This window comes from Mustela erminea, chromosome 4 (assembly GCF_009829155.1).
Source record: "Mustela erminea isolate mMusErm1 chromosome 4, mMusErm1.Pri, whole genome shotgun sequence".
In the NCBI taxonomy this organism is placed as follows: Eukaryota; Metazoa; Chordata; class Mammalia; order Carnivora; family Mustelidae; genus Mustela; species Mustela erminea.
In genome coordinates, this window is record NC_045617.1 from 122,926,308 (window position 1) to 122,949,741 (window position 23,434).

At 51.8% G+C, this 23,434-nt stretch overlaps 3 protein-coding genes across 15 annotated transcripts; 2 read left to right on the forward strand and 1 right to left on the reverse strand.

The window, feature by feature from the left end:
• Positions 1-735: 735 nt before the first annotated feature.
• TCF19 (transcription factor 19) lies at positions 736-4,768 on the reverse strand. Of its 3 annotated transcripts, none has more exons than XM_032338116.1 (4): positions 4,536-4,768; positions 3,526-3,689; positions 1,786-2,317; positions 736-1,502 (listed from the first exon to the last, which is right to left on the reverse strand). In XM_032338116.1, the coding sequence occupies exons 1-4, from the start codon at positions 4,751-4,753 to the stop codon at positions 1,262-1,264; spliced, it is 1,155 nt and encodes a 384-aa protein (XP_032194007.1). In that variant the 5' UTR covers positions 4,754-4,768; the 3' UTR covers positions 736-1,261. The 3 variants fall into 3 exon arrangements, with proteins under 3 accessions (XP_032194007.1, XP_032194009.1, XP_032194008.1); XM_032338118.1 differs by having other exon boundaries at positions 3,526-4,132; positions 4,536-4,625; XM_032338117.1 differs by having other exon boundaries at positions 3,526-4,629.
• Positions 4,769-5,213: 445 nt separating this feature from the next.
• CCHCR1 (coiled-coil alpha-helical rod protein 1) lies at positions 5,214-19,633 on the forward strand. 10 transcript variants are annotated; one of them, XM_032338062.1, is made up of 18 exons: positions 5,214-5,904; positions 6,124-6,190; positions 6,269-6,482; positions 7,725-8,028; positions 11,290-11,453; positions 11,556-11,691; positions 11,881-11,991; positions 12,194-12,343; positions 12,826-12,936; positions 13,038-13,144; positions 15,668-15,780; positions 15,944-15,989; positions 16,135-16,271; positions 16,397-16,585; positions 16,681-16,782; positions 18,680-18,831; positions 18,943-19,114; positions 19,342-19,633. In XM_032338062.1, the coding sequence occupies exons 1-18, from the start codon at positions 5,662-5,664 to the stop codon at positions 19,452-19,454; spliced, it is 2,631 nt and encodes an 876-aa protein (XP_032193953.1). In that variant the 5' UTR covers positions 5,214-5,661; the 3' UTR covers positions 19,455-19,633. The 10 variants fall into 10 exon arrangements, 6 of the variants coding, with proteins under 6 accessions (XP_032193953.1, XP_032193955.1, XP_032193954.1 ...); XM_032338064.1 differs by having other exon boundaries at positions 18,985-19,114; XM_032338063.1 differs by having other exon boundaries at positions 5,214-5,877.
• PSORS1C2 (psoriasis susceptibility 1 candidate 2) lies at positions 19,421-23,011 on the forward strand. 2 transcript variants are annotated; one of them, XM_032338147.1, is made up of 4 exons: positions 19,421-19,504; positions 21,215-21,223; positions 21,512-21,613; positions 22,238-23,011. In XM_032338147.1, the coding sequence occupies exons 3-4, from the start codon at positions 21,559-21,561 to the stop codon at positions 22,591-22,593; spliced, it is 411 nt and encodes a 136-aa protein (XP_032194038.1). In that variant the 5' UTR covers positions 19,421-19,504; positions 21,215-21,223; positions 21,512-21,558; the 3' UTR covers positions 22,594-23,011. The 2 variants fall into 2 exon arrangements, with proteins under 2 accessions (XP_032194038.1, XP_032194037.1); XM_032338146.1 differs by lacking the exon at positions 19,421-19,504 and adding an exon at positions 19,769-19,938 and having other exon boundaries at positions 21,184-21,223.
• The last annotated feature ends 423 nt before the right edge of the window (positions 23,012-23,434 follow it).

The following is a 23,434-nucleotide window of genomic DNA, read 5'->3' on the forward strand; positions in this document are numbered from 1 at the left end:
CTTGAGTCTGGAAGTGTCCTTTAGTAGCTTTATACTAAGGAATCAACTTGAGATCCGTTTCTTCTGCATATTGTCCCAACTAGAAACAGTTGTGCTTTGTTGATACCAAAGTCCATTTGGTTTCAACCTAAGGGATTTGGCCTACCCTGTCCGTGAGTGATGCACCAGACCCCCAAGTTTTTGTCCTGGTTCTGCTGTTACTTGGGCCCTTGCTTAGAGCTGTGTCCTTGATGTTGTGGTAGGGGGACTTGGGTTGGTAAGTCTAAGTAGGAATAGAAGACCATGGACTTAAAGATTGTAATAGGTTAAGATGAGGCTTTCCTAGTGAGAGCTATAAAACCTGTTTGGACCCTATGTTGGTTTGGTATGGCTTGGTGTAGGCTCACAGAAGAGAACCTGTGAGCTGTACTTGGGTTCCACTGCTCCACAACTAGACCAGGTGAGCATCTCCTCTAGCTGGTGTATGAGGTTTTCTCTTTTCAAAGGTTCTGCCATCCTCCTGAACTTGACCAAATGCCATCTACCTTATTTTAATGGCAGTGGATTTGTTTTTCCTTTAAACTAGGAACCTTAATTACCTTTTCTCCAGTCTCCCATCTCCAGCCCATTCTAAACCAAGTAAGCAGGTCTAAACTTCCCTGTGCTGTGCTCATCTCTTCCCCTAAAGAGTCAAGTTTTCCAGACCATACCCTTCAGAACTCAAGGAGTTTCAGACCTGGAAAAAGAATAAATATCTAGGAGTGAATGAAGCTGCTTATTCTTTATTTGGAAATAGAAGCAAAGCTCTGAAAAGCCAAGTCATGATCGTGGTCAGTGCCAGTGGTTGACTCAAAATGTAAAAGTTTCGAGGCTGTGCCTTAGGTTTTCCCAGAAGGCCTTAGTGATGCCATCCAAGAACATGTTTGCTCCAAGACCTGAAGCTTGTATCTGCCCAGGGATTCTATAATTAACGGGTGCTCTGACCACAGACATTCTAGTACCCATGACATGGACCTGTAGCTTGTAACGGAATTTTCAGGTTGCTGGCAGCTTCCTGGAGGCAGCAATTTCTTTGGCAGGAAACCATCTCTTCTATCACCTTGGCCGTCAGGGCCTGCTTCATGCCTTGAGTCAATATCCATAGCAATGGACACTGTAGTCATCCCCACTGGAGAGGCAAAGGAAGAAGGGGGCATTTCTTAGGATCCATCGGTGCCCCACCCTGTCCACCTATGGCGTGGAGGTGGCAGCTTTCTGTCCTCTGGTGCCTTGGTGGTGGGCCTTAGGTCTGGATGCCTATACGACACCCTGGGCACCGGAAGTCAGCCTCCCTGGCAGCCTGGATGCTGTAGCCAACACAGGCCACATGGAACCAGAGGTCACAACCATCACACTGAACCCAGGCAACTGTTTGTTCTTCCGGTAGGTAGCAACAAGGGGCTGCACAGGGCTCCCCACTCCCATCTGCTGGGGGAGCCCTGGGAGAGCGCACTGGGTGCTTCCGAGGTCGTCCACGCCTATTTCTGAAGAAAGTGACACAAAAACCAAGTCACTGGAAACCTGCAGAAGCAGCCTAGAACTTTACCTAGATAATCCTAGAGTGAGCCTAGATAGATTAGGGACCAGAATAGTAGAGCTGACCCAGGTCTTGCCAGTCCAGTGTCTGTTCCAGCTCCGTCCACTTCCCATTCCCATCCCTGTTTCCATCCCTGTTCCTATCCCCAGAGCAGATGGTCACCTCCCAGCCTGGGGCTCTACAAAGGGATCAAAAAGGAGTTAAAAATTGAGAAAGCTCTCTCCACTTACCCACCAGGTGTCTGTGGGGTTGTCTCTACACGGAGTTTCTTCCTGGGCTCCATAAAGACTGGTGGGGGCCCCTCAGGAGTCTCTCCCTCATCATCCAGCTCTGCCAACACTCGGTGAGCGGATTTTCTCCGATTTCTTGGGGGTGGGGCAGGAGGAGTGGGAATAGGCAGGCTCTGTGGCTCACCCCCACTCCGGGAGAAGGTCAGGGGCAGAGGTCTGAGCTTGCTGAGACTACCGATGGAATTGAGGATCAGTGTGGCTTTAGGGGCAGGGGAAAGGGTGCTGAGGGGGCGCTGTGGGGCCCCCTGGGGGGGCAGCATAGGCCAGAAGCCAGCCTTGGTTCCCTCTTCACTAGACCGCGGGATGGTAATGGCTGCGAAGTCTTGAGGTTTGACTCGGACTTGCTGAAACATGAAGTAGAACTCCGAAGGGCTGGTTCCTGGGGGCCCTTCAGGACCAAAAGTCACAAGGTCCCCATCACTCAACTCCAGCCTGTGACCCCTTGGGAGTCGGACATTATTGACCAGAGTCCCTGTTGGTGGCAGGGCACCAGACAGATAAAGAGAATGACAAAAACAAACGACAAGAGTTAGGAGTGGAGAAATCTGGCTACCTCTGATTTTCTAGGGAACATGAGAACAGGACACCTGTCATCAAATTCTCACATTTGAAATCCCTCAGCAGGTGATACCAAATATTAAGCTCTTCGTGAATTGGGAACAAGTTTCTTTTTTATGCCATCCCAACAGGGCACATGGAAAGAATGGACTCCTTCCCTCACTGCTGAGGTCCCTTTCTCCGACACCCAATGCAAAAAGTTAGTGAGTACCCTAGACTGACTGGGTTGAGATCTTGGCTCCACCCTTACCAGTTCTGTTACCTGGGCAAGTTAACCTCCCTGTGCCTCATTTTCCTAGTCTGTAAAATGGGAGTGATAATAGTGCTCTCCTCCATTCGATGCACTTAAAAACAGGGCCTGGCTCATAGAGTAAGCACTGAACGAATGTTGGCTACTATAGTTATCTAATCTCCACAACTCTCCCCAGACAGTCTTTACAAAGCCTTATATTTTACCTATGAGGAAACTGAGACCCAGAAAGGTGAAGGGACCAGGCCTTTCTCAGGCTGGCTGCAAATGCCTGCAAGTCAGGGAGTAAGACCTGCCCAGATCATTAAGATACAATCCAAGGTGCACCTCAAGTCAGTTAAGTGTCTCCATTGGGTTTAGATCAGGATCTCAAGAATTCCAGGATCTGTCCTGTATCCAGGCTTCCTGCTCAGCAGGGAAGTCTGCTGCTCCCACTCCCTTTGCCCCTCCCCTGCTCCTCTTTCTTTATCTCGCTCTTACTCAAAAATCTTTTTAAAAAAACCATAATCCAACACATAACTGCCTTCAGATAAGAACAAGGTGCCTCAGCAAATTTGGAAACTGAGTCATCTGAGCTTGGCCCCCAGTGGCTCCAGAACATCCCCACTGTGATGCTTCCCTAATGACCCAGTCCCCGGATCTACCAACTCCTGTTCAGATGGTTCCGACTAGGCAGGGATCATCAGGGACCAGCCCCACAGAGAGCTTCTGACAGGCATACCTTTAGTGGGAAGATGCAGGTCTGGACTAAAAAACGGTCCAACCCAATAGGGAGTTTGGGAGGCAGGCAAGGTCCCTGCGGAGCCCCTTAATTCATTCCAGCCTAAGAACTGCAACTGCCCAGGCACAAGAGCGTCCCGCTTACTGCTCACCTTGGCTGCTATGGTCCTCCAGGCTGACCCTCCAGTCATCACCCCTGCGCTCAGCGTGCAGCTCTGCGTGGACTCCAGAGATGAGGCTGGGTTCCTGCTGGGGCTGCAGCGGCACATCACACAGGTCCGCCCTACGGCCCAAGCGGTAGGTGCAGCCAGCCCCACTAGGGTGGAAGGTGTAGAGATCACCACCCCTGCCTCCCCCTATGCGCAGCAGCTGGAAACAGGGCAGCATGGGCGGTGCCCCCTCTGCACCACCTCTTCCACTTCAGGAGTCCATACACCTTTCTGACACCTGAGCCATGCACGCTCGCCTGAGTTCACTTTCCTTCTGATGCAGATTTTGAGCTGTGCTTTGTGCAATTTCAACTTCGAGCACAGGCCTGAGTTTTCACCAGAGGTCAGTGGCAAATTTCACATGAGAACCCAGGCCCGAGTAGTCCAAATTCAGAGTGCAAGAAACTTAAGGCATGCGATGCCAAAAAACTGTCAAGCAGCTTTACAAAGGAAAAATTCAGGATAGGTCCCAGCGTAGTGCACAAACACGTCCTATGGCCTGTGAGTTGAACTAGATCCTCAGGCCGCGAAGTATTCAGGGAGATTCGATCTGTGCGGGGCAACAGTATATTAGGGAGCTTCCAGGGAAATGCAAACTGTAGATGTGTGTATAGGGTTTCCTGCTTCTGTACAATATTAACTTGTCACCTCAGTGTAATTTGGAGAAAAACTTCCTGTCAGACTCGCTTACCCAAATAGTGTTCCCCTCCTGCTTGCTCCTGCCTCGCCCTTCGGGCCAATCTTTCCTAACTATCTTTAACCCCAGTGGGAAGGGAATCCATTGTCATCCCCGAAAAAGCAGTGGAAATAGTTCCTACGTTCTCCGACAAAGCAGATCTAATCCTGATTTCCCAGCTTCTCCGGGTGGGATATAAACAGGGAAAGAGCGCCCCGAGATCCTGCACAGCAAGCCCAGCCTTTTCCTCCCCTGCCCAGTCCCGTTTCCGATCTACCGCGGTGCGGTCTCCAAGTAGTCTCTCCAGGCAGTGCCAGCGTGTGCGGTGGCCGTGGGACCCCTCCGGCTCTGGCCGGAGCTGGCGCTACCGTGGCTGTTTGACAGCGAGGAAGCCGGGGTCCAGAGGGGCGCGGTCTCCGCGCGCGGGCAGCTCCCGCCCCGCCTTCGGAATTCCCGGGTCCGAGGTGCGCGCAAAGCGAATCCGCCCCGTATCATTCCTGATTGGCCAGCTCATTTATGCCCCCTCCGCTCCATTGGGCGACGCTCGGGGAGTGCCCGGACTTCCCGCCTTCCGCTTTCTCTGATTAGTTCACAGGTTTTCCCGGGTTCCCGGAGTTGGGAGGAGCCGTCAGGGCGCGGAGACGTCCCCCAACGCCTTAATTGGGCCGGGCTTTGGATACGACTGCGCCTGCGTCCATCTTTTTTCCCTCCTCCCTGGATGGAACGGCGTTTTAGAGCGGCCCGCCAAGCCGCCCGCTTTGCGCAGGCGCGGTCAAGGGCGGAGGCCGCGCCCAAGGAGCGAGGTGTAGGGGTTGTGGCTTAAGGGCCGAGGGCGTTCTCGCGCTGGGTAAGGGGCGTTCGGGAAGAGTCGGTTGGGGGCGGGAAGGGGCTGAGAGGGGGTACGGGGGTGGGTTCAGGGGTCCATAGGGGAGAGGGCTATAGGGACCAGGTAAAGGAACAGATGAGGTGGCCCTAACAGCCTTAGAGCCCACGGTCCAACAGGTTGAAGACTCGGGTTTCTGGGGGAGAGGTGGTGGGGTGGAAAGAAGTGAGAGCCTGCTAGAGTGCAGGGAAGCTCGAGCAGGCAATTGGGAGATGAGGGGGGAGTGAGGGACCAGAATAATTCCTTCAGGAAAAAAGCAGATGAGGCCGTACCCAGATAGGGGGAGGAAACACGTGAATTCTGGTGGGAGGATAGGGAGACCTTGAAGAGATCTCTCTTGTGCTCTGGGACTCTGGAGAGTGGAGGGGAGGTGACAGGAATGTCAGCTGAGGGCACAGTAAAGAGAAACTGAGGAAAGTTGCTGGAAGGGTTTGGATGAGATGTCAGAAAGCTGGCTTTTCTGCCAAGAGGTGTAGGCTCCCTGGATTCCCCGGGTACCTGGGAAGATGTCTTGCCCTTCATGTGGCCATATTCATCTGGGGCCAGGCCTTGGGCCAGTGCTTTAATAGGGAAGGACCCAGGAGTCATGGCTTGGTGGTGTCTGGATGGGCTTCCGGAAGGCCTTGCTGAGCCATGGAGAGAACTCTGGAGATTGGGCTCACAGCCCCTGCACTGCACACCTCCGTTCTCACCTACAACAAGGAACAGCAGAGACTATAGAAACTTAAGGAGGAGGGTAAAGGCTCTGCCTGGAATTCTGAAAGTATGAGTAAAACCTAAGAGCTCCCTCTCAGCCTGTCTCAAGTTAATTCCCTCCCACGGTTATTGCCATAGTTCTGTCAGGAACCGGGTTGGGTAAACAAGTGAACTTCGGGTATTTCCTGCTTCTCTTGGGAAGTTACTAATGACTTTATTATTGTAGGAGCTTTCTAAGGTATCCTGAAAATTGAACCGGGGTGTCCTTGTTTCTCCTACTGTCCAGGGAAGCATAGATGGCTGTACACAGAATCTAGAGACTTCATATAATGTGGAGATGTTTCGACCTCCAGGTCAGTGGAACCAGGAAAGGGGACTGGTGATTGTCTCTCCTTAGGAAACTGACCATCTTTGTCCTTGTGATTCTTCAGGTTCCACTGGGCTGATTCCCCCTTCCCATTTCCAAGCTCGTCCCCTTCCAACTGTACCAAGAATGGCTCCCACCTGGGTTTCAGACATTCCCCTGGTCCAACCCCCAACCCATCATGATATCTCAGAGAGGCGGCCAGACAACAAGAGACCTCCAGTGATGTTGTGGGAACAGGATGTTTCTGGCAATGGGAAGGAGCCAGGGCGGAGAGGCAGGTAGGGATTCATTGTTGCTCTTTTCATGGGCTTGCTTGCCAGTGACCTTTCTTCCCTGAAATAGATTCCTTACCCTGTTTCAGCCTTTAGTTCCCTAATATGTGCAGTAACCTAAGCAGTTAATAAAAGTTATAATGTACAAGTAATAAGGCAGTGTGCTAGGTGCTAGGAATGGGGGTAACAAAAATGAATGAGATTCTGATATCAATGAATTAGAAATCCTAAGGGAAGAGGTAGATTGACCAACAGTTGACAGTAATAAGCATAATATAAGGCAAGATAAAGAAGTGCAAACTAGTAGGAGTACAGTCTGTACTGTGGTAGGGTTGGATTCATTCTAATGGAGTGCTTGCCATTAGAGCTGGCCATGCTGTTTGTTGATGTTTTGTCTGTAAAGTTCTGATTCTTACTCTTGATGTTTCATTGTATGTCTTCCCCCAGTGTACCAGAATGTCATTCTGCCATTTCGCTCTAGATTGGGATTGCACATGGGACCCTGTCCAAGAGGAAGGAGCATGATGAAAAAAAGGGGAGCCCTGGAGTGGGTGTCAGGAGACAAGAGACTGATGCTACCAACTAGGGTCCTTTGGCCAGTCAACTAATATCTCTAGGCTGTAGATCTCCACCATTTTAAAAGAAAAATCTTGTGGTTCTGGGCCTCAGTGAGGGAGTTATGTCAAGAGCCATGTTATCATAAGCTGCTTTAAACTTCACAAAACACCAGTAGACTATGTAATTTATTGATGTGCTGTTGACTCCTCATACAGGATACATAACACTCAATAAATACTTTTAACTAGCACCTGGTCTCACTGTAATGATACTGGAAGCCATGACCTCTCTTCCTTGAAACTTCCTCCAACTTTTCTTTGCCCTTAAATCAGAATTCAAAGTCTCTGGCTGTCTTCCAATCCCTCCATTTCAGAATGTGTGGCCTAATGATGTGCACATTTGGTGTTTAACACGTCTCCCTGTGTATAGCTCAACAGAGATCGTGTTCCATGATCTCAGCTAGCCTTTAAGTCCTTTGAGCCCAGACAGTGAACCTAATATGCTTAGTAGGGCCATGATAAAAAAACAACAGTGATGCAAAGGCGGAGATCCCCGTAGACCAACTTCATCCCCACCATTTCCACACACAATAGCAGAGGGATCCTTTTCTTCTTCCCATGTCCCTTTGTGCCCTCTGCCACCCTCCCAGCACCAGCGATAGGTCTCACGTGTGCTAACCTGTCTTTGAAGGTCTGTGGAGCTAGCGGGGTCACATGCTCTGAGCCAGCAGGCTGAGCTGATCTCTCGGCAGCTGCAAGAGTTGCGGCGGCTCGAGGAGGAGGTCCGAGTCCTACGGGAGACCTCACTGCAGCAGAAGATGAGACTGGAGGCCCAGGCCATGGAGCTGGAGGCTCTGGCACGGGCGGAGAAGGCCGGCCGAGCTGAGGCTGAGGGCCTGCGTGCTGCCTTGGCCGGGGCTGAGGTTGTCCGAAAGAACCTGGAAGAAGGGAGCCAGCGGGAACTGGAGGAGGTTAAGAGGCTGCACCAGGAACAGGTGAATGTGGTGGGGGAGAAGGGTTTAGCTTCACAGTGAATGAACTGGGCAGAAGCTTCCCAGCAAAGAGTGGGTTCCACAGGAGAGGTCCCATGAGCAGAGGAGTGATGAGATGTTTGGTGAAGGTGAGAGATCAGAGCACCTGGAAAGATGAATTTGGGTGACTTGGTCTTTATTCAGGTTGTACTTTTCTCCCAGGACTCACTTGAAGCCCTCCTTCCACTTCCAGTAGGAAGTATTTTGTCTTCCTACCTCACTCTGGGTACTCACTTCATGTGAGAGCATTGTAGGGGTAGTGAGGAAGGTGGGAGAGGGTGGACTGGGAAGGGAGCTGACTCATTCAGGAAGCATTTATCGTGTTTACTCTTTGCCATCTTTGAGATAGGAACCAGGACCCTGAGGTGGGCAAATCAGCCTGAGTCCTGGTGGGTGGAGCTGACAGCCTAGTGGGGGACATGCACATTCAGCACCTAATTTAATCCTAATTAATCAATTGCAATTGGGAGAAATGCCATGCAGCAGAAGGACAGGGAGCTCTAATGCGCACAGTGCGGCGTAGGAACACCACCCTAGTCAATTGACATGTTAGGAAATGAAACTATAAAGATACTAAAAGAAATCATTGGTGAATTTTCCTTTTTTTTTTTTTTAAGATTTTATTTATTGTTATTGTTGTTATTTTAAAATATTTTATTTATTTATTTATTTATTTATTTTTTAAAAAGATTTTATTCATTTGTTTGACAGACAAAGATCACAAGTAGGCAGAGAGGCAGGCATAGAGATAGGGGAAGCAGCCTCCCTCCTGAGCAGAGAGCCCGATGTGGGGCTCAATCCCAGGACCCTGAGACCTGAGCCGAAGGCAGATGCTTAACCCGCTGAGCCACCCAGGTGCCCCTAAAGATTTTATTTATTTATTTGACAGAGACACAGAAAGGGAACTCAAGCAGGGGGAGTGGGAGAGGGGAAAGCAGGCTTCCCGTGGAGCAGGAAGCCCAGTGCAGGGTTCCATCCCAGGACCCTGGGATCACATGATCTGAGCCGAAGGCAGATGCTTAACAACTGAACCACCCAGGTGCCCCAATATATTTTATTTTTTAAAGATTTTATTTATCAGAGAGAGAGGGAGCGAGCACAGGCAGAATGGCAGGCAGAGGCAGAGGGAGAAGCAGGCTCCCTGCTGAGCAAGGAGCCCGATGTGGGACTCGACCCCAGGACGCTGGGATCATGACCTGAGCCGAAGGCAGCTGCTTAACCAACTGAGCCACCCAGGCGTCCCCCAATATTTTATTTTTTAAAGTAATCGCTACACTCAGCATGAGGCTTGAACTCATGATACTGAGATCAAGTTGCACACTCTACCAGCCAAATCAGCCAGGTGCCCCTGGGTGAATTCCTTTATAACCTCTGATTGGTGAAAGCTTTTCTCCCTATGAATCAAAATCCAGCATTAAAGGAAAGATTGATACATGGCTTTATAATGTTAAATTTAGAAATGACAGAAGTAAAATTAAAGAACATAAAAAACATTTGCAGTTCATATCATGGGAAAAGTTTGATGTCCCTAACATACTGTGTGCCTAGAAGTTGATAAGGAAGGATAGTAATCTAGCCATGTAATGGACACAGGAGATAGTTCAAAGAAAAATATAAATGGCCTTTAGATTTATTAAAGATGCTTCATAAGAAGTTGTCATTTGAGCTGAATAGGAGTTGGCTGGTGAACTAGCATATGGGGAGGTGATGGGAGCTGGCAACACCTGGCAGCAGGTGGGTCGTGAGGAGGCCAGAGGGGCTTGAGTATAGATGAGAGGGGCCCTAGATGGTGTGCGCATGGGGAGGCCTCGGGGTCTGTTCAGATCTTTGTACTTTACCTTGAGAGCAATGAGCAGCTGTTGAAAAGTATGTTATAGGGAAATGACATGATCAGATTTGTATTTTATGTCTAAAAAGGCCAGTTTTGTGGAGTGCTTGGCTGGCTCAGTCAGTGAGTTTAAGCCCCAGTTTGGGTGTGGAGCTTAGTTTAGAGATGATAGATGGTAGATAGATAGATAGTTCGATCGATCCATTGATCGATTGACCAACCAATTTTGTGATTTCCTTTTAAAATGATGACTTCGGGCGCCTGGGTGGCTCAGTGGGTTAAGCCACTGCCTTCGGCTCAGGTCATGATCTCAGGGTCCTGGGATCGAGTCCCGCATCGGGCTCTCTGCTCAGCAGGGAGCCTGCTTCCTCCTCTCTCTCTCTCTCTGCCTGCCTCTCTGCCTACTTGTGATCTCTCTGTCAAATAAATAAATAAAATCTTTAAAAAAAAATAATTAAAAAATAAAATGATGACTTCGTGGTATGAAGATAGGGCTAGAGGGCAGCCCCTCTCCTTCCTCTACCACCTGTCCCCCAACTCCTGCAGTGTCTCCCACATACTCATCACTGTTGGAGGTAGAGTGAGAAAAGGATAGGATTCCTACCTTCTTAGAGCTTCCTTTGGAATAGAGGGTAGCAGACACTAAGCTGTGGAGAGGATCATTCCAGATGATGATAGGAGCTGAAAATGACTTGGAACAGGTGATAGGATGGAGCAGGTGGTGGGGGGCCCAGTGAGGCCTTCTGAGGAGGTGACGTCACCTGAGGTCTGAGGAATTGGGAGAAGCCAAGTGATAGGAGCTGAACTGAGAGAAGTGGCAGAGGCAAAAGCATGTCTGGCTTTGCAGGCGGAGGGAAGAAGCTGGGCTTTGTTGTCAGTGCTGTGATAAGCCACTGAAGACTTTATTTATTTATTTAAACTTTTTTCATCTATTTATTTGAGAGAGAGAGCATGAAAAGGGAGGAGGGGCAGAGGGAGAGGGACAAGCAGACTCCTGGCTAGGCCTTGGGGCTAAGATCATGACCTGAGCCAAAGTCAGATGCTTAACAGACTGAGCCACCCATATGCTCCCCACCTTGAAGGCTATTAAAGACTGGTCAGGAGTTTGTTGCATTTGTGCAGGCCCGAGATGAGGGTTGGTGGTGGTGGAGACAGAAGATGATCTGTTTAGTAGGGACCTGGCAGGAACTGCTGATGAACTGGCAGGGGAATGGAGGACCGTGAGGCACCAAGCACTGTCTGCATTTTGCCGTGTGTGCAGCTGGGCCATTTGCTGGGTTGTTGTCTAAGGTGACAGAAGATGGGAGTGCAGGGGCAGGGCCCGAGCGGAAGCAGATTTGGACAGTCTGGATGTAGGAGTGAGCTGGCCTCTGCTGTGCCCCTTCTTCTCTCCACAGCTCTCCTCCCTGACACAGGCTCACCAGGAGGCTCTTTCCAGTTTGACCAACAAAGCTGAGGGCTTGGAGAAATCTCTGAGTAGTCTGGAAACCAGGAGGGCAGGGGAAGCCAAGGAGCTGGCTGTGGCCCAGAGGGAGGCTGAGGTGCTGCAGAAGCAGCTGAGGTAAAGTGGGGGTGGGCAGCCGGGGAGACCTGGCACGTGGTGGACACGGTGACTCTCTCAGCTGCCTCACTGATGGCTGCCCTGTTCTCATCCCAACCCTAGCAAGGCCCAAGAAGACTTAGAGGCACAGGTGACTTTGGTTGAGAATTTAAGGAGATATGTGGGGGAGCAAGTCCCTCCGGAGGTCCACAGGCAGACCTGGGAATCGGAGCGCCAGGAGCTTCTGGAAACCGTTCAAGTCAGAGAGTATAGGGTGCATCTGGGTAGGGGCTGGAGGTTGGGGGGTGGTGCTCAGGGACCAGATCCCGGGAGAGGGGTGGCCAGGATAGAAGGCAGTGCTGACAAGGAGCAGCATCTGGATGCCGCTTGTGGGCCTGCATGGACGTCCCACAGAGGTCACTGCTCTCCCTTCCTGTCTGGTCCGCAGCACTTGCAGGAGGACCGGGATGGCCTGCACACCACAGCGGAGCTGCTGCAGGTGCGCGTGCAGAGCCTCATGCACATCCTGACCATCCAGGAGGAGGAGCTGAGCAGGAAGGTGGGCCCCTTGCCCCCAGGGGCTCCCTGTGGGTACCAGCAGTTGGCGTACTGCCAGAACCTGCTGGCATCTTCTTTTCGGTGAACACCTCTTCTTGCTGTGGCTCTTTGTTGCTTGGGCAGGACAGAGGAAAAAACCCCAAACATGCCTCCTTCCTCTTCTCCCCCAGGAGCTCATCTTCCACCCCTCTTCCACCCTGCAGGTTCAGCCTTCGGATTCGCTGGAGCCTGAGTTCACCAGGAAGTGCCAGTCCCTGCTGAAGCGCTGGCGGGAGAAGGTGTTTGCCCTCATGGTGCAGCTAAAGGCCCAGGAGCTGGAGCACAGAGGATGCGTGGAGCAGCTGAAGAGACAGGTCACTTGACTCTCTCCCCCAGCTCCCGGCTCCTTATGTCAGGGATGGTATTAACCCGACAAAGATGTAGTGAGTGGTTTCCGTGTGCTGGGAGCACAGCCCCGAACAGAGGCAAGCTGTCGTGGAGCTCACATTCTGGAGCAAGCAATTAGACGCTGTCAAGAAATTATGTGTGCTTTAAGGAGAAGTGTGAAAGTGTGACAGAAAGAGATCGTGGGGTGGGCCAGCTTTAGACAGGATGCTCAGGAACGGCTTCTCCGAGGAGGTGACAATGGTCAAGCATGGGTGGCATGGGCGGAGGTGGTGAGTCTTTGTGGGTATGTCACAGCGAGCTTCCTCAACATGTTTCTGGAAGGAAACCCGGACTCAGACTCCATTCTCAGGAACCCAGGCTTGTCTCCCTGCATGTTGTGCTATCAGAGACTTGGGCACCAGCCCCTCCGTACCCAGTGCCCCCCTCCAGCTGTGCCCTGTCCCGCCAGGTGGCAGAGCTCCAGGACCAAGCTGTGGCCCAGAGCCAGGAACAGGCCATCCTGCAGCGCTCCCTACAGGACAAAGCTGCCGAGGTGGAGGTGGAACGGATGGGCGCCAAGGTCTGTGTGCCAGGCAGGGGTGATGAGGCGTCAGGGATTCCTCCCACCTCTTCCCGCACAACCTTGTAGAGGGGACCCCTCTCCTCCTGGCATCTTTGCAGGCCCTGCAGCTCGAGCTGAGCCGCGCTCAGGAGGCCCAACGCCGGAGGCAGCAGCACGCAGCCACAGCCGAGGAGCAGCTGAAGCTGGTGGCCAACTCTGTCAGCAGGTATCTGGGACAGAGGGTGCGTGGAGTAGAGTTCTGCTTCCCCAGCTTCCCGGCACCTTGGAGTTTAAGAGCCCAGGCAAGCGGCAATGAAAAGCTGGCAGTTGGAGGATGCAGGGCGAGAAGTTTCTAGCCCCAAGAGTCCCCGGGCTTGTTCTTCCCTGGGACAACCTGCTCCACAGTCCCCTGAGGATCGCTTGTTAGGACTACCGTGCGTATTTGGTTGGAGGTGAGGCCATGCTTCCTCCTGTAGTTCAGTTCACCTGGGAGGATCACTACCTTCAGAGTTGTTCGAGGATGGAGAGTGTGGCTACACTTTCTTTCTTTAAAATTTTACAGGCACACCCTATTTTGTTGGAACCAGATTTAACCCGTATTTTAAAGCTGTACACCTGTGGCTTACTAGATACTCTATCTAAAATGTATGCCAGTTTCCTTCTTAATCACTTGCCAGCCTGTGTCTCTCATACCAACTTCCTGGGTGTTTCCTTCTTGCCACCTGTTTTATAACCTTTAGAAAGACCTCTCTAAGGAGGAACACACAATTCTTTAGGCTGGTAATAGCCCGTCCTCAGCTTTGGACTTGGGATGCTGATGTGGTCCTCGTAGACCTCCTGGCATGGTGCCTGGCGTGTCATCTGACTCTGTAAATGTTTACTGTTACCAGGAGGCTGTTCAGGATGGATCGCGGAAGAATTATTGGTATAGCAAAACTGGTGCCAGATAGGTCCTTGGTGGCGTGGCTGATGGTCCCCACCATCACTTTGTTTTTTCTTTTTTTTCTTTCTTTCTTTTTCTTTTTTTTAAAGATTTTATTTATTTATTTGAGATAAAGAGGGAGAGAGCACAAGCAGGAAGGGGGGCAGAGGGAGAGGGAGAAGCAGGGAGCCCAACACGGGGCTCAATCCCAGGACCCTGGGATCATAACCTCAGCTGAAGGCAGACGCTTAACCGACTGAGCTGCCCAGGTGCCCCTCCACCATCACTTTCTGTTGGGTTAGTACCTTGAGGACTAATTTTACTTAAAAATTATGAAAATTTTAAAAAATCATGAAAATTTTCCACTTTGCACGGAATTAGACTAGTTATAATGAACCATCCATATTTGATTCGTTGTGCGTGCCTCCTACTTCCACGAGAATGGGAAGGTACACTGTACACAGAGTTTTAGTTTGGCACCAGGACATCACTGAAATGGTTCTTGCTAATGACTCATGGCCCACGAGGCTTAAAACAACCCACACTCAGACTGTTGTCAGGTTTGTTAGATAGTCTCTTGATGGCCTGGAGACTTTATCTGAAAATGGCTTTCTTTTTTTTTTTTTAAATGTTTTTATTTATTTGACAGAGACACAGTGAGAGAGGGAACACAAGTAGGGGGAGTGGGAGAGGGAGAAGCCCAATGCAGGGCTTGATTCCAGGTCTCTGAGATCATGGGCTGAGCTGAAGGCAGCTGCTTAACCGACTGAGCCCCCCAGGCGCCCCAGAAAATGGCTTTAGAAGAGTCATGGGGTGTCGGAAGCATCTGCTCAAACACTTTAGGTAACACATCTCTGCCGTGCTGCTAGGAGTACAACTGTCAGCCTTTGTCGTCTGCTTGTTTTTCAGTTGATACAGACTTGGACCCTCCTGGAGAGCTCCACCCTTGCCCTGAGATGCTGCCTCACCCTCCTCCCAGGGCACCTATGTAGGCTTCGCAGCTTTCATGAGCCGTGCTGGTCCCGGTTGGGGCACAGCCAGCTGATAAGGCACATGGATCTGGCCTTCACTGGCATCAGGGAATGGTTAGAGAGGATAGCTTTGATCTCTAGTGCATATTAGTGATTAAAAAATAGGTTATGAGAAATAAACGTGTCAAGTTGCTTGCAAAGGTCTGCTGCCACATAATGCCTTCCTGGGGTAAGGGCTCCTTAGAAAACTGATGGAAGCTATGTGCTTTGTTCTTGAGGAAAATGCACATAAGTTCATACACCCAAACGTGGCATACGGCACCAGGAGATTTCCAGAACCAGGAGACATGTCCAGCGGCTTGCTGGCAAAAAAGTCCAAGTCAGCTAGAGATGAGCTAGCTTTATGACACTCGATTTATTTAGCCTCCAGAGAATCATTTGTGCTGAACTCTGCTGTATTAATGGGCTTGGGTCCAGATCAGATGTGACCCCGTGAAGCTCGTTCTTGTTTTTATTGCTCTTATTAAAGATAGTGATTGCTAGGACCCAAATGAGAAGTTCACCCTGGATTTTGGGACTAAGCATAGCTGTGCTGTCCTTATGAGTAACAGGATCATTTTTTTTTTCTAACACTAATGGGCTTAAGCTCTCAGGTTTTCTTCATTGGCTGAGAGAGCTCAGACATGACTGGCCCCACCCTTGGCTTCAGCTTCTCTCTTCCCTGCTATGCTTTTCCTTTCTGTGCTCCCCACGTACTTCAGAATATAGGATAGAAGGAGTTGTCCTGACAGGTCACATCAACTCCTTTAGGGAATGAGGTGGGGTTGAAGGGTCAGTGACCTTGTGCCTTCTCCAGCTTTCAGACCTGGCTCCAGAGCACCATGGCTGAGGTGGAACGAGCCACCACCCAGCTTCCCTGCCTCAGCAGCCGAGTCAGCTACGCAGTCCGCAGGGTCCACACCATTCAGGGTGGGTAGGACGACTGCCAGCCACGCTGTGCTCCTGCTCTCTCCTCCCACATCCGTCTTCATGCCTACTCGTCCCCAGCCTGGGCATCCTTCCCCTTCCTCCCTTCCTCCCTTTTGTCCTCCTCAAACTCCTCTTCATTGCTTTTCTGCCTTTTCTCCCCCAGGCCTGATGGCTCGAAAACTGGCCCTTGCTCAGCTGCACCAGGAGAGGTGAAGTTTGGGGCGCTGTGAGGTGGACAGGAGGGGGTTAAGTGTTATTTGCTGGGACCCCAAACAGGAAGGACTGAAAAGGGGTGGGGGCTTAGGGATCAGGCTGGGTGATCTCCCTGGACTCTGTTTCTCTTCCCTACCCCAGCTGTCCCCCACTCCTGCCAGTCACAGATGTGAGCCTTGAGTTGGAGCAGCTGCGGGAGGAACGGAACCGCCTGGATGCGGAATTGCAGCTGAGCGCCCACATCATCCAGAAGGAGGTGGGCCGGGCCCGGGAGCAAGGTACGTTTGGTCCTGGAGTCCCGGAGCTAGAGCAGGCACCAGAGCTGGGTGTGTTGGGGACAGAGAGAAGAGAAGAGCTGGGGTCTGGGGCACAGAGAGACCCTGGGAGTGCCACCTCTTTCCAGGGGAGGCTGAACGGCAGCAATTGAGTGAGGTGGCCCAGCAGCTGGAGCAGGAGCTGCAGCGGACCCAGGAGTCCCTGGCTAGTCTGGGGCTGCAGCTGGAAGCAGCCCGCCAGGGCCAGAAGGAGAGTACGGAGGAGGCTGCCAGTCTCCGGCAGGAGCTGACCCAGCAGCAGGAGATCTATGGGCAAGGTGTGCAGGAGGGGCAGTGGGTTTACCATGGAGGGCTGGGGGAGACAGAGGAGTGACGCTCCCTGCGACACACCCCATCTGCCCCTTCCCCCCAGCTCTGCAAGAGAAGGTGGCTGAAGTGGAAACTAGGCTGCGGGAACAGCTCTTAGAAACAGAGAGGAGATTGAACGAGGCTCGGAGGGAGCATGGCAAGGCAGGTGAGATTTGTTGGGATGGATACGGGCATCCGGGAAGAAGGAAATGTTAGATGTGAAGTTTTTTTTTTGTTTTAAAATTTTATTTATTTGAGAGAGCACGAGAAGAAAGGGTCAGAGGGAGAAGCAGACTCCCTTCTGAGCTGGGAATCCAATGTGGAACTCGATTCCGGGACTCCAGGATCATGACCTGAGCTGAAGGCAGTCTCTCTTTTTTTTTTTTTTAAAGATTTTATTTATTTATTTGACAGAGATCACAAGTAGGCAGAGAGGCAGGCAGAGAGTGAGAAGGGGAAGCAGGCTCACCTCTGAGCAGGGAGCCTGATGCAGGGCTCGATCCTGGGACCCTGGGATCATAACCTGAACGGAAGGCAGAGGCTTAACCCACTGAGCCACCCAGGCCCCCCTGAAGGCAATCTCTTAACCATCTGAGCCACCCAGACGCCCCCTACATGAGGTTTTAAAAACTGTTTTGAATCCTGCAAATAGTGAAGTTAAAAGAAATGGTACAGATCAATTCTCATGGTGTGAACACACTCCTGTAGCCAGCCCCCGTATCCAGCACCAGCATGAGCCCCACCCAGCCACTCCCCTCCATAAAGGCAACGGCCATCCTGACCTCACACCAACCGGTACCCCCAACTTTTTTTTGCCTTGGAACAATAGAAATTTATTCTCTCACAGTACTGGAAGCTGGAAGCTAGAAGTCTGAACTCAAGATGCTGCCAGGGTTGGTGCCTGCTAGAGGTTCTGAGAGACACTTTGATGACACCCTGCCCCTGGTGGGTGGTTGCCGGCAGTCTGTGGCATCCTTTCATTTGCAGGCACATCATTCCCTTCTGTCTTCATCTTTACATGGTGTGCTCTGCTGTGTGTGTCTGCCCCCAACTTTCTTTTTTTTTAAGATTTTATTTTTAAGTAATCCTTACACCCAGCATGGGGCTCAAACCCACAAACCTAAGATCAAGAATCTTACTCTCTACCGCTCTACGGACTGAGCCAGTCAGGTGCTTCCCCCTCTTTTATTAGGACAGAGTTCAAATACCTGGACAGATTACAAGAGTCACAAAATGCCCACTTGTTTACCTCCTCTGACTAGATGGAACAGTTAGTAACCAATTTTTTTTTTAAGATTATTTATTTATTTATTTGACAGACAGAGATCACAAGTGGGCAGAGAGGCAGGCAGAGTGAGACGGGGAAGCAGGCTCCCTGCTGAGCAGAGAGTCTGATGTGGGGCTCCATCCCAGGACCCTGAGATCATGACCTGAGCCGAAGGCAGAGGCTTTAACTCACTGAGCCACACAGGCACCCCTAGTTACCAATTTTTAAAAATATTTTATTTCTTGAAATAACCTCTACGCCCTGTGTAGGGCTCCAGGCCACAACCCCGAGATCAAGAGTCTCGTGTTCCACCGACTGAGCCAGCCAAGCACCCAGCAGATGTTAATCTCTTGCCATATTTGCTCTATCCACATATATATACACACTGGTACGTGCATTTTTTGGGAAATACTTTAAGTTACAAACATCATGACCACCCAGCTGCATCTCCTATGAAGAGGATATTTTCTTACATAACCTCAGTGTCATTGTCATACGTTAAGAAAACATTAGTGGCACAAAATGGAATATCTGGTTCATATTCAGATTTCCTCTACACGACTCCAGGAAGTCTCCGGGATGAGGAAGGTACTTTGGGTTCACAGAGTCAGAAGGTCGTGGAGCATCAGCCACTACTCCCACCACACGGAGGAGACAGCCCTGGAGCATAAGTGGCTTCGCTGAGCCATAGAGCTGAGGGCCCAGTGTTCCCACGATCGCAGTCCTGTTCTCATGGTGCCTCTCTGCTTCTGGGCTGCCCCACACCTGTGCCCTCTGTGCCCTGGCTTCCACGTAGTGGTCTCCCTGCGCCAGATGCAGCGCAAAGCCACCCGGGAGAAGGAGCGGAACCAGGAGCTCAGGCGCCTGCAAGATGAGGCCCGGAAGGAGGAGGGGCTGCGGCTGACCCAGCGCCTGCAGGAGCTAGAGAGGGACAAGAACTTTATGCTGGTAGGGGAGAGAGGGAAGAGCAGAGACCAGGGTCTGGTGGGGGTGGGGGGGCGGGAATGAGGAAGGGCGGCTCTGCCTGGGCTAGGTGGCGTTTAACCCTCTCCTTCCCAGGCCACCTTGCAGCAGGAGGGTCTCCTCTCCCGTTACAAGCAGCAGCGACTGTTGGCAGTTTTTCCTTCCCTGCTGGATAAGGGGAAGTCTGCAGAGTCCAGCCCCTGGGCCCCAGGGTCTTCACTGCCTGTACCTCCAGGAGCAGCACCCATCTCCAAGGAGTCCATAAGAGGTATGGGCCATGTAGGAAGGGACAAATGCAGGGGACTTTAGGAATCTCTCCTTAAGGCACTCTGAATGCATGAGCATCATTCTCTGTGACCCTTGGAGGCCCACAGCCTCTCATCTGTGCCCGCATTGGGCCAGGGAACCTCCAAGCTGATGGCAGCCCTGTTTGCTGCACTGGAGCTGAGCTGCCCTCTCTGCTCAGCTGCTATCCCTTGGGGTCTTCTTTCCCAGGATCCCTCTCTGTCCTGCTCGATGATCTGCAGGGACTGAGTGAGGCCATTTCCAAAGAGGAAGCTATCTCTGAAGGAGACAACCAGAACTGTCCTGCTCCAGTCTGCCTCTGAACAGTTCCCTCTGAACAGCTCCGGGCACTCTGTGCAGCAGGGGGCTCAAGGTGGGCGGGGCGGCCCCCAGAGAAGTGGAGTGGGGGTGGGGAGGTCAGCCAGCTGCCCTTGTGGACACCGTGGACACCGGCCACCAAGATGCCTGTGAATCTTGTGGCTTAATAAAGACAACTGCAGCAGGTGCCGTGTTCTCTTGGGGAATGGGAGGGAATTCTTGCTGCAGCTATCTCTGTCTGGAAAATGCAGGGAGTGGTCCCACACAGCTACTTCTCTAGGTGGTACCTTTTTCAAAACCCCTTTCTCTGGCTGCTTGGGAAGTTTTTTGAGGTGCTCCAGAAGTTTATTCTCAACTTTTGTTTGAAAACTCTTCACCTCTGGAAAATGATCACTGCCAGGAGTCAGAATATAAAACATCACTCATTTGCTGGGAATCTCAGTGCCAAGCAGTTTCCTTGCTCAGGGACCACAGTGGTGGATTTGATGGGTGGGTCCCTGTTCCCTTGGTCCCAACATCCCAGCGCGGGGGCGGGAGATAGATGATGGACAGGTACCTAAGTGAACAGAGCAAGCGTTGCCATGAAGAGAAAAGAAATACAGTGACGTGACAGAACCTGACTTGGGAGGGACAGCTAGACCAGAAGACAGGAAAGGGCTCCCTGGGGAGGGGATCTGTGAAGACCTGCCTGCCAGCAGGAGCCAAGAGGGCCAGCAGAAGAGTCCTGCAGCGGGCAGGCAAGCACTGAGGCCCAGAGCGGGAGGGAGGGACTGGTAGCACGGGCGGGTTTATTTTAAGTCAATAGAAAGCCCTTGGAGTGCTTTTCAACCAGGTGCAGGCACACAGTTAAGCTGATATGTTTATGAGCTAGGTTGGCTGGCTGTAGAGGATGGGGCTTGGGTGGGGGAAGGGTGTTGTGGGGGGACCAGTTAGGAGGGTGCTGGGGAGGCTAGGGAGAGATGAGCTCCCTAATGGGGACATGGGCTGAGCTTGCCTTGGGGGGGTATTGGGGTTGGGGAAAGGAGCAGAATGAAGGCTTCGAAGTGAGCCACAGGGGAGCAGACCAGATGGAGAACAGCCTGGGGAGGAAAGGAGTTCTGTTCAGGAGTCATTACTTCTGAGAGGCGCACTACAGCTCTAGACCAGTGGCGGCCTTCCTGAGGTGGAGGTTCCAGGGTGTCTGAGACACTTAGACAAGACTCGCACTGAGCTCTGAAGGATGGGGGTGGGAAGGGCACAGAGAGCTGGCTCCCAGAACCAGGGCAGCAGCCGCCTTGAGCAGGATTCCAGAGGGAGGAGGAAGAGGCGGGGATTGACAGGAAGCGGAGGCAGCTTCCTCCTGAGCCTCTGGGCTGTGACTGTTGGAAGCTGCTCTGGGGAGGGGGTTAGGAATCAGGATGTCCTCATACTTCCTCGCCTGCCATCACCCCAGGCGGCTCCTGGATGAAATTCTTCGGATGTCACTGCTTGGGAGGCCCCCTAGGTGCCTGTGGAGGCATGTGGGAAAGCAGCATGTGGTTCCCAGTCCTGAGAGGAGTGAAAGGTCCAAGGACAAAACTGAGTCCCAGGGGGAGGCTCGGGGTACTGGCTGAGACCACTCTAGTTGCATCCTGTGTGTTTATAACAAGCCCCTGTCCCTGCTCTTGCCTGGGCGTCCTGCCTCCTGACCCCTGTAATTACACTGCTTCCCCACGCATGGTTGGCTCCCATTTCTCGGCTTCCCGTGGCTTCAAGGGATGAAAGGTGGACGTCCTTGTGATTACAGAGATGACAGGTGGGTATTGATCGCTGCAGGGTGTGTGTGGAGGAGGATGTGAACATAAGGGTGGGATGACCAAGGTCTAGGTCACTGATAGAGCTTGGGTGGCTAGATCCCAAAATGGGGGGGGGGGGGCTAAAATGAGGGACGCTGCTGTCAGAGGTTAAACATTAGCCCTGGCCTTCCAAACGGGTTTGACCAGTTAGGTTCTGATGGGATTCCTTGTGTCACTGGGCTGGCCACTCCCCAGAGGTCAGACACTGCCTCTCACTCCTCCCTTATAAAGCCTCTTGGGGTTCCCAGGCACCTAGACTCAGTTTACCCCCAACTTCGGGGGCCAGGAGACAGCCATGATGCTCAACTGGAAGCTGCTGGGGATCCTGGTCCTTTACCTGTGTGCCGGAGGTAAGCTGGGAACAGGCCAGGGTGCAGTTGGAGGTGATGGAGGATGGTCAAGAGAGGCAACTGTGAATTGGATGCATAGGAACAGAGGAGATTCTAGAAGATTGTGGGTATTCCCATGAGGGGAGGAGTTAAGAGATTGAAGGTGATGCAGGAAAGTGCATTTTAGCTCAATGTTTTTACTGGTTCAAGTGTAGGTTCATGTGGCAATCTAGATCAGAATCCAGGTGTGGGTGAGTATTCATCACAGCTGAGGACTATGTGTTTGCAGAGGGTGGGGTCTGGCTGCCACATGGGCACAAGGTGTGGATGGCTTTGGAGGTGTAGACCAGCACAGAGGCTATGCCAGTGGGAGTCCCAGCCAGGGCTGAATGGAGCTTACTTAGGTCAGTTCCTGTCGGTTTAAAATTGTTCAAGTCAATGATTCCGGTCAAGGTTTTTACATCATTTTAAGATCCCTTTGGGTGTTTTGTAAATGTGTGGAGAGCTCTTTGAGAGTTACCTTTCAAGTTTGTGGTGTCAGCTCAGGCTGTGGTCTATCCCAGAGAGGCTATGCCCCCTGAGTCTGCAGCTAGGGGAGGAGGGATCTGGCCCTCACCACCTTTTACCTTTCTCCTTCCTCCGCAGGCATCTCAGGCAGTGGAGAGCACCCCCCTCCCCCACCCACAGAGGCTGGAGAGGAGGAGGGCTCCCCAACATTGCCTCACGGGCCCCCAATCCCTGGTGATCCCTGGCCAGGAGCACCCCCTCTCTTTGAGGACCCTCCACCTCCAGGCCCCAGTCGTCCCTCGAGAGACCTGCCAGAATCTGGAGTCTGGCCTCCTGAGCCCTTGAGAACCGATCCTCCTCAACCTCCCCGGCCTGATGACCCCTGGCCAGCAGGACCCCAGCCTCCAGAAAACCCCTGGCCTCCTGCCCCTGAAGTGGACCATGGATCTCAAGAGGAGCCAGACCTTGACCCACCGCAGGAAGAGTACAGATAAAGGGATTCCCCGACAGATATCTTGGGCCTCCAGGCAGAGTGCCCCTCAAGCCCATTTGTACCATTCTGATTCCTCTTCAATTTTTGCATCAGCCTCAATTTCCTTCCTCATTCCTTCAATTTTATGCTGAACTCTGAAAGTGTCATTCTCAATATTTTCTGTCCATTCTTGAGATCCACTCCACATTTTTCCTCCCTTTTTCTCTGACAGCTAAAGCATACAACCCTACCTCATGTCCTGTCCTTTCCCCTCCTACCTGCTTCCCACCTCCTCCCTTTTCCCCACCCCTGGGGCTTCTGGGGCCAGGCTTGCGGCGCCTTTTTCTCTGCTGCCATCTGGTGGCGTACAGCTGGGAACTATCAGGAGACCATGACAGTACTTCCCATGAAATGGAAAAATAAAATCCATGTTTTCTTAATTTTGATTCTTGGCTCCTTCTTTGCCAGTGATTAGATCTTTGAATATTGAGATGCCTTCCTCAGGGCACAAACCTACAGAGGTCTGGAAGTAGTCTGAGTTCCTGTCTTGTCCATATGCATGTAGAGCCCAGCAGGAGGAAGTTGGAAACGTAACTATCAGAGTAACAAGGACATTCAGACCCACATTTCTCCTGTTCTGGAACCCCTATTTTGGAGAATGAGAAACCAAATTAGGTCTCTCTCTCTCTTTTTTTTTTTTAAAGATTTTATTTATTTGACAGAGATCACAAGTAGGCAGAGAGGCAGGCAGCGACAGAGAAGGGGGAAGTGGGCTCCCTGCAGAGCAGAGAACCCAATGCAGAGAGCCCAATGCGGGGCGCTATCCCAGGACCCTGGGATCATGACCTAAGATGAAGGCAGAG

Excerpts from the sequence above, each read along its gene's own strand:
- TCF19 (XM_032338116.1), bottom strand. The coding sequence starts at position 4,753 with ATGATACGGGGCGGATTCGCTTTGCGCGCACCTCGGACCCGGGAATTC. Across the intron at positions 3,690-4,535 it reads TACTTGGAGACCGCACCGCG|TGGGGCTGGCTGCACCTACC; the intron begins GTAGATCGGAAA and ends CTTCCACCCTAG. Across the intron at positions 2,318-3,525 it reads GGAGGACCATAGCAGCCAAG|GGACTCTGGTCAATAATGTC; the intron begins GTGAGCAGTAAG and ends TGCCACCAACAG.
- PSORS1C2 (XM_032338147.1), top strand. The coding sequence starts at position 21,559 with ATGATGCTCAACTGGAAGCTGCTGGGGATCCTGGTCCTTTACCTGTGT. Across the intron at positions 21,614-22,237 it reads CCTTTACCTGTGTGCCGGAG|GCATCTCAGGCAGTGGAGAG; the intron begins GTAAGCTGGGAA and ends CTTCCTCCGCAG.
- CCHCR1 (XM_032338060.1), top strand. The coding sequence starts at position 5,662 with ATGTGGCCATATTCATCTGGGGCCAGGCCTTGGGCCAGTGCTTTAATA. Across the intron at positions 6,483-7,724 it reads GAGCCAGGGCGGAGAGGCAG|GTCTGTGGAGCTAGCGGGGT; the intron begins GTAGGGATTCAT and ends CTGTCTTTGAAG. Across the intron at positions 12,344-12,825 it reads TGGAGCAGCTGAAGAGACAG|GTGGCAGAGCTCCAGGACCA; the intron begins GTCACTTGACTC and ends CTGTCCCGCCAG.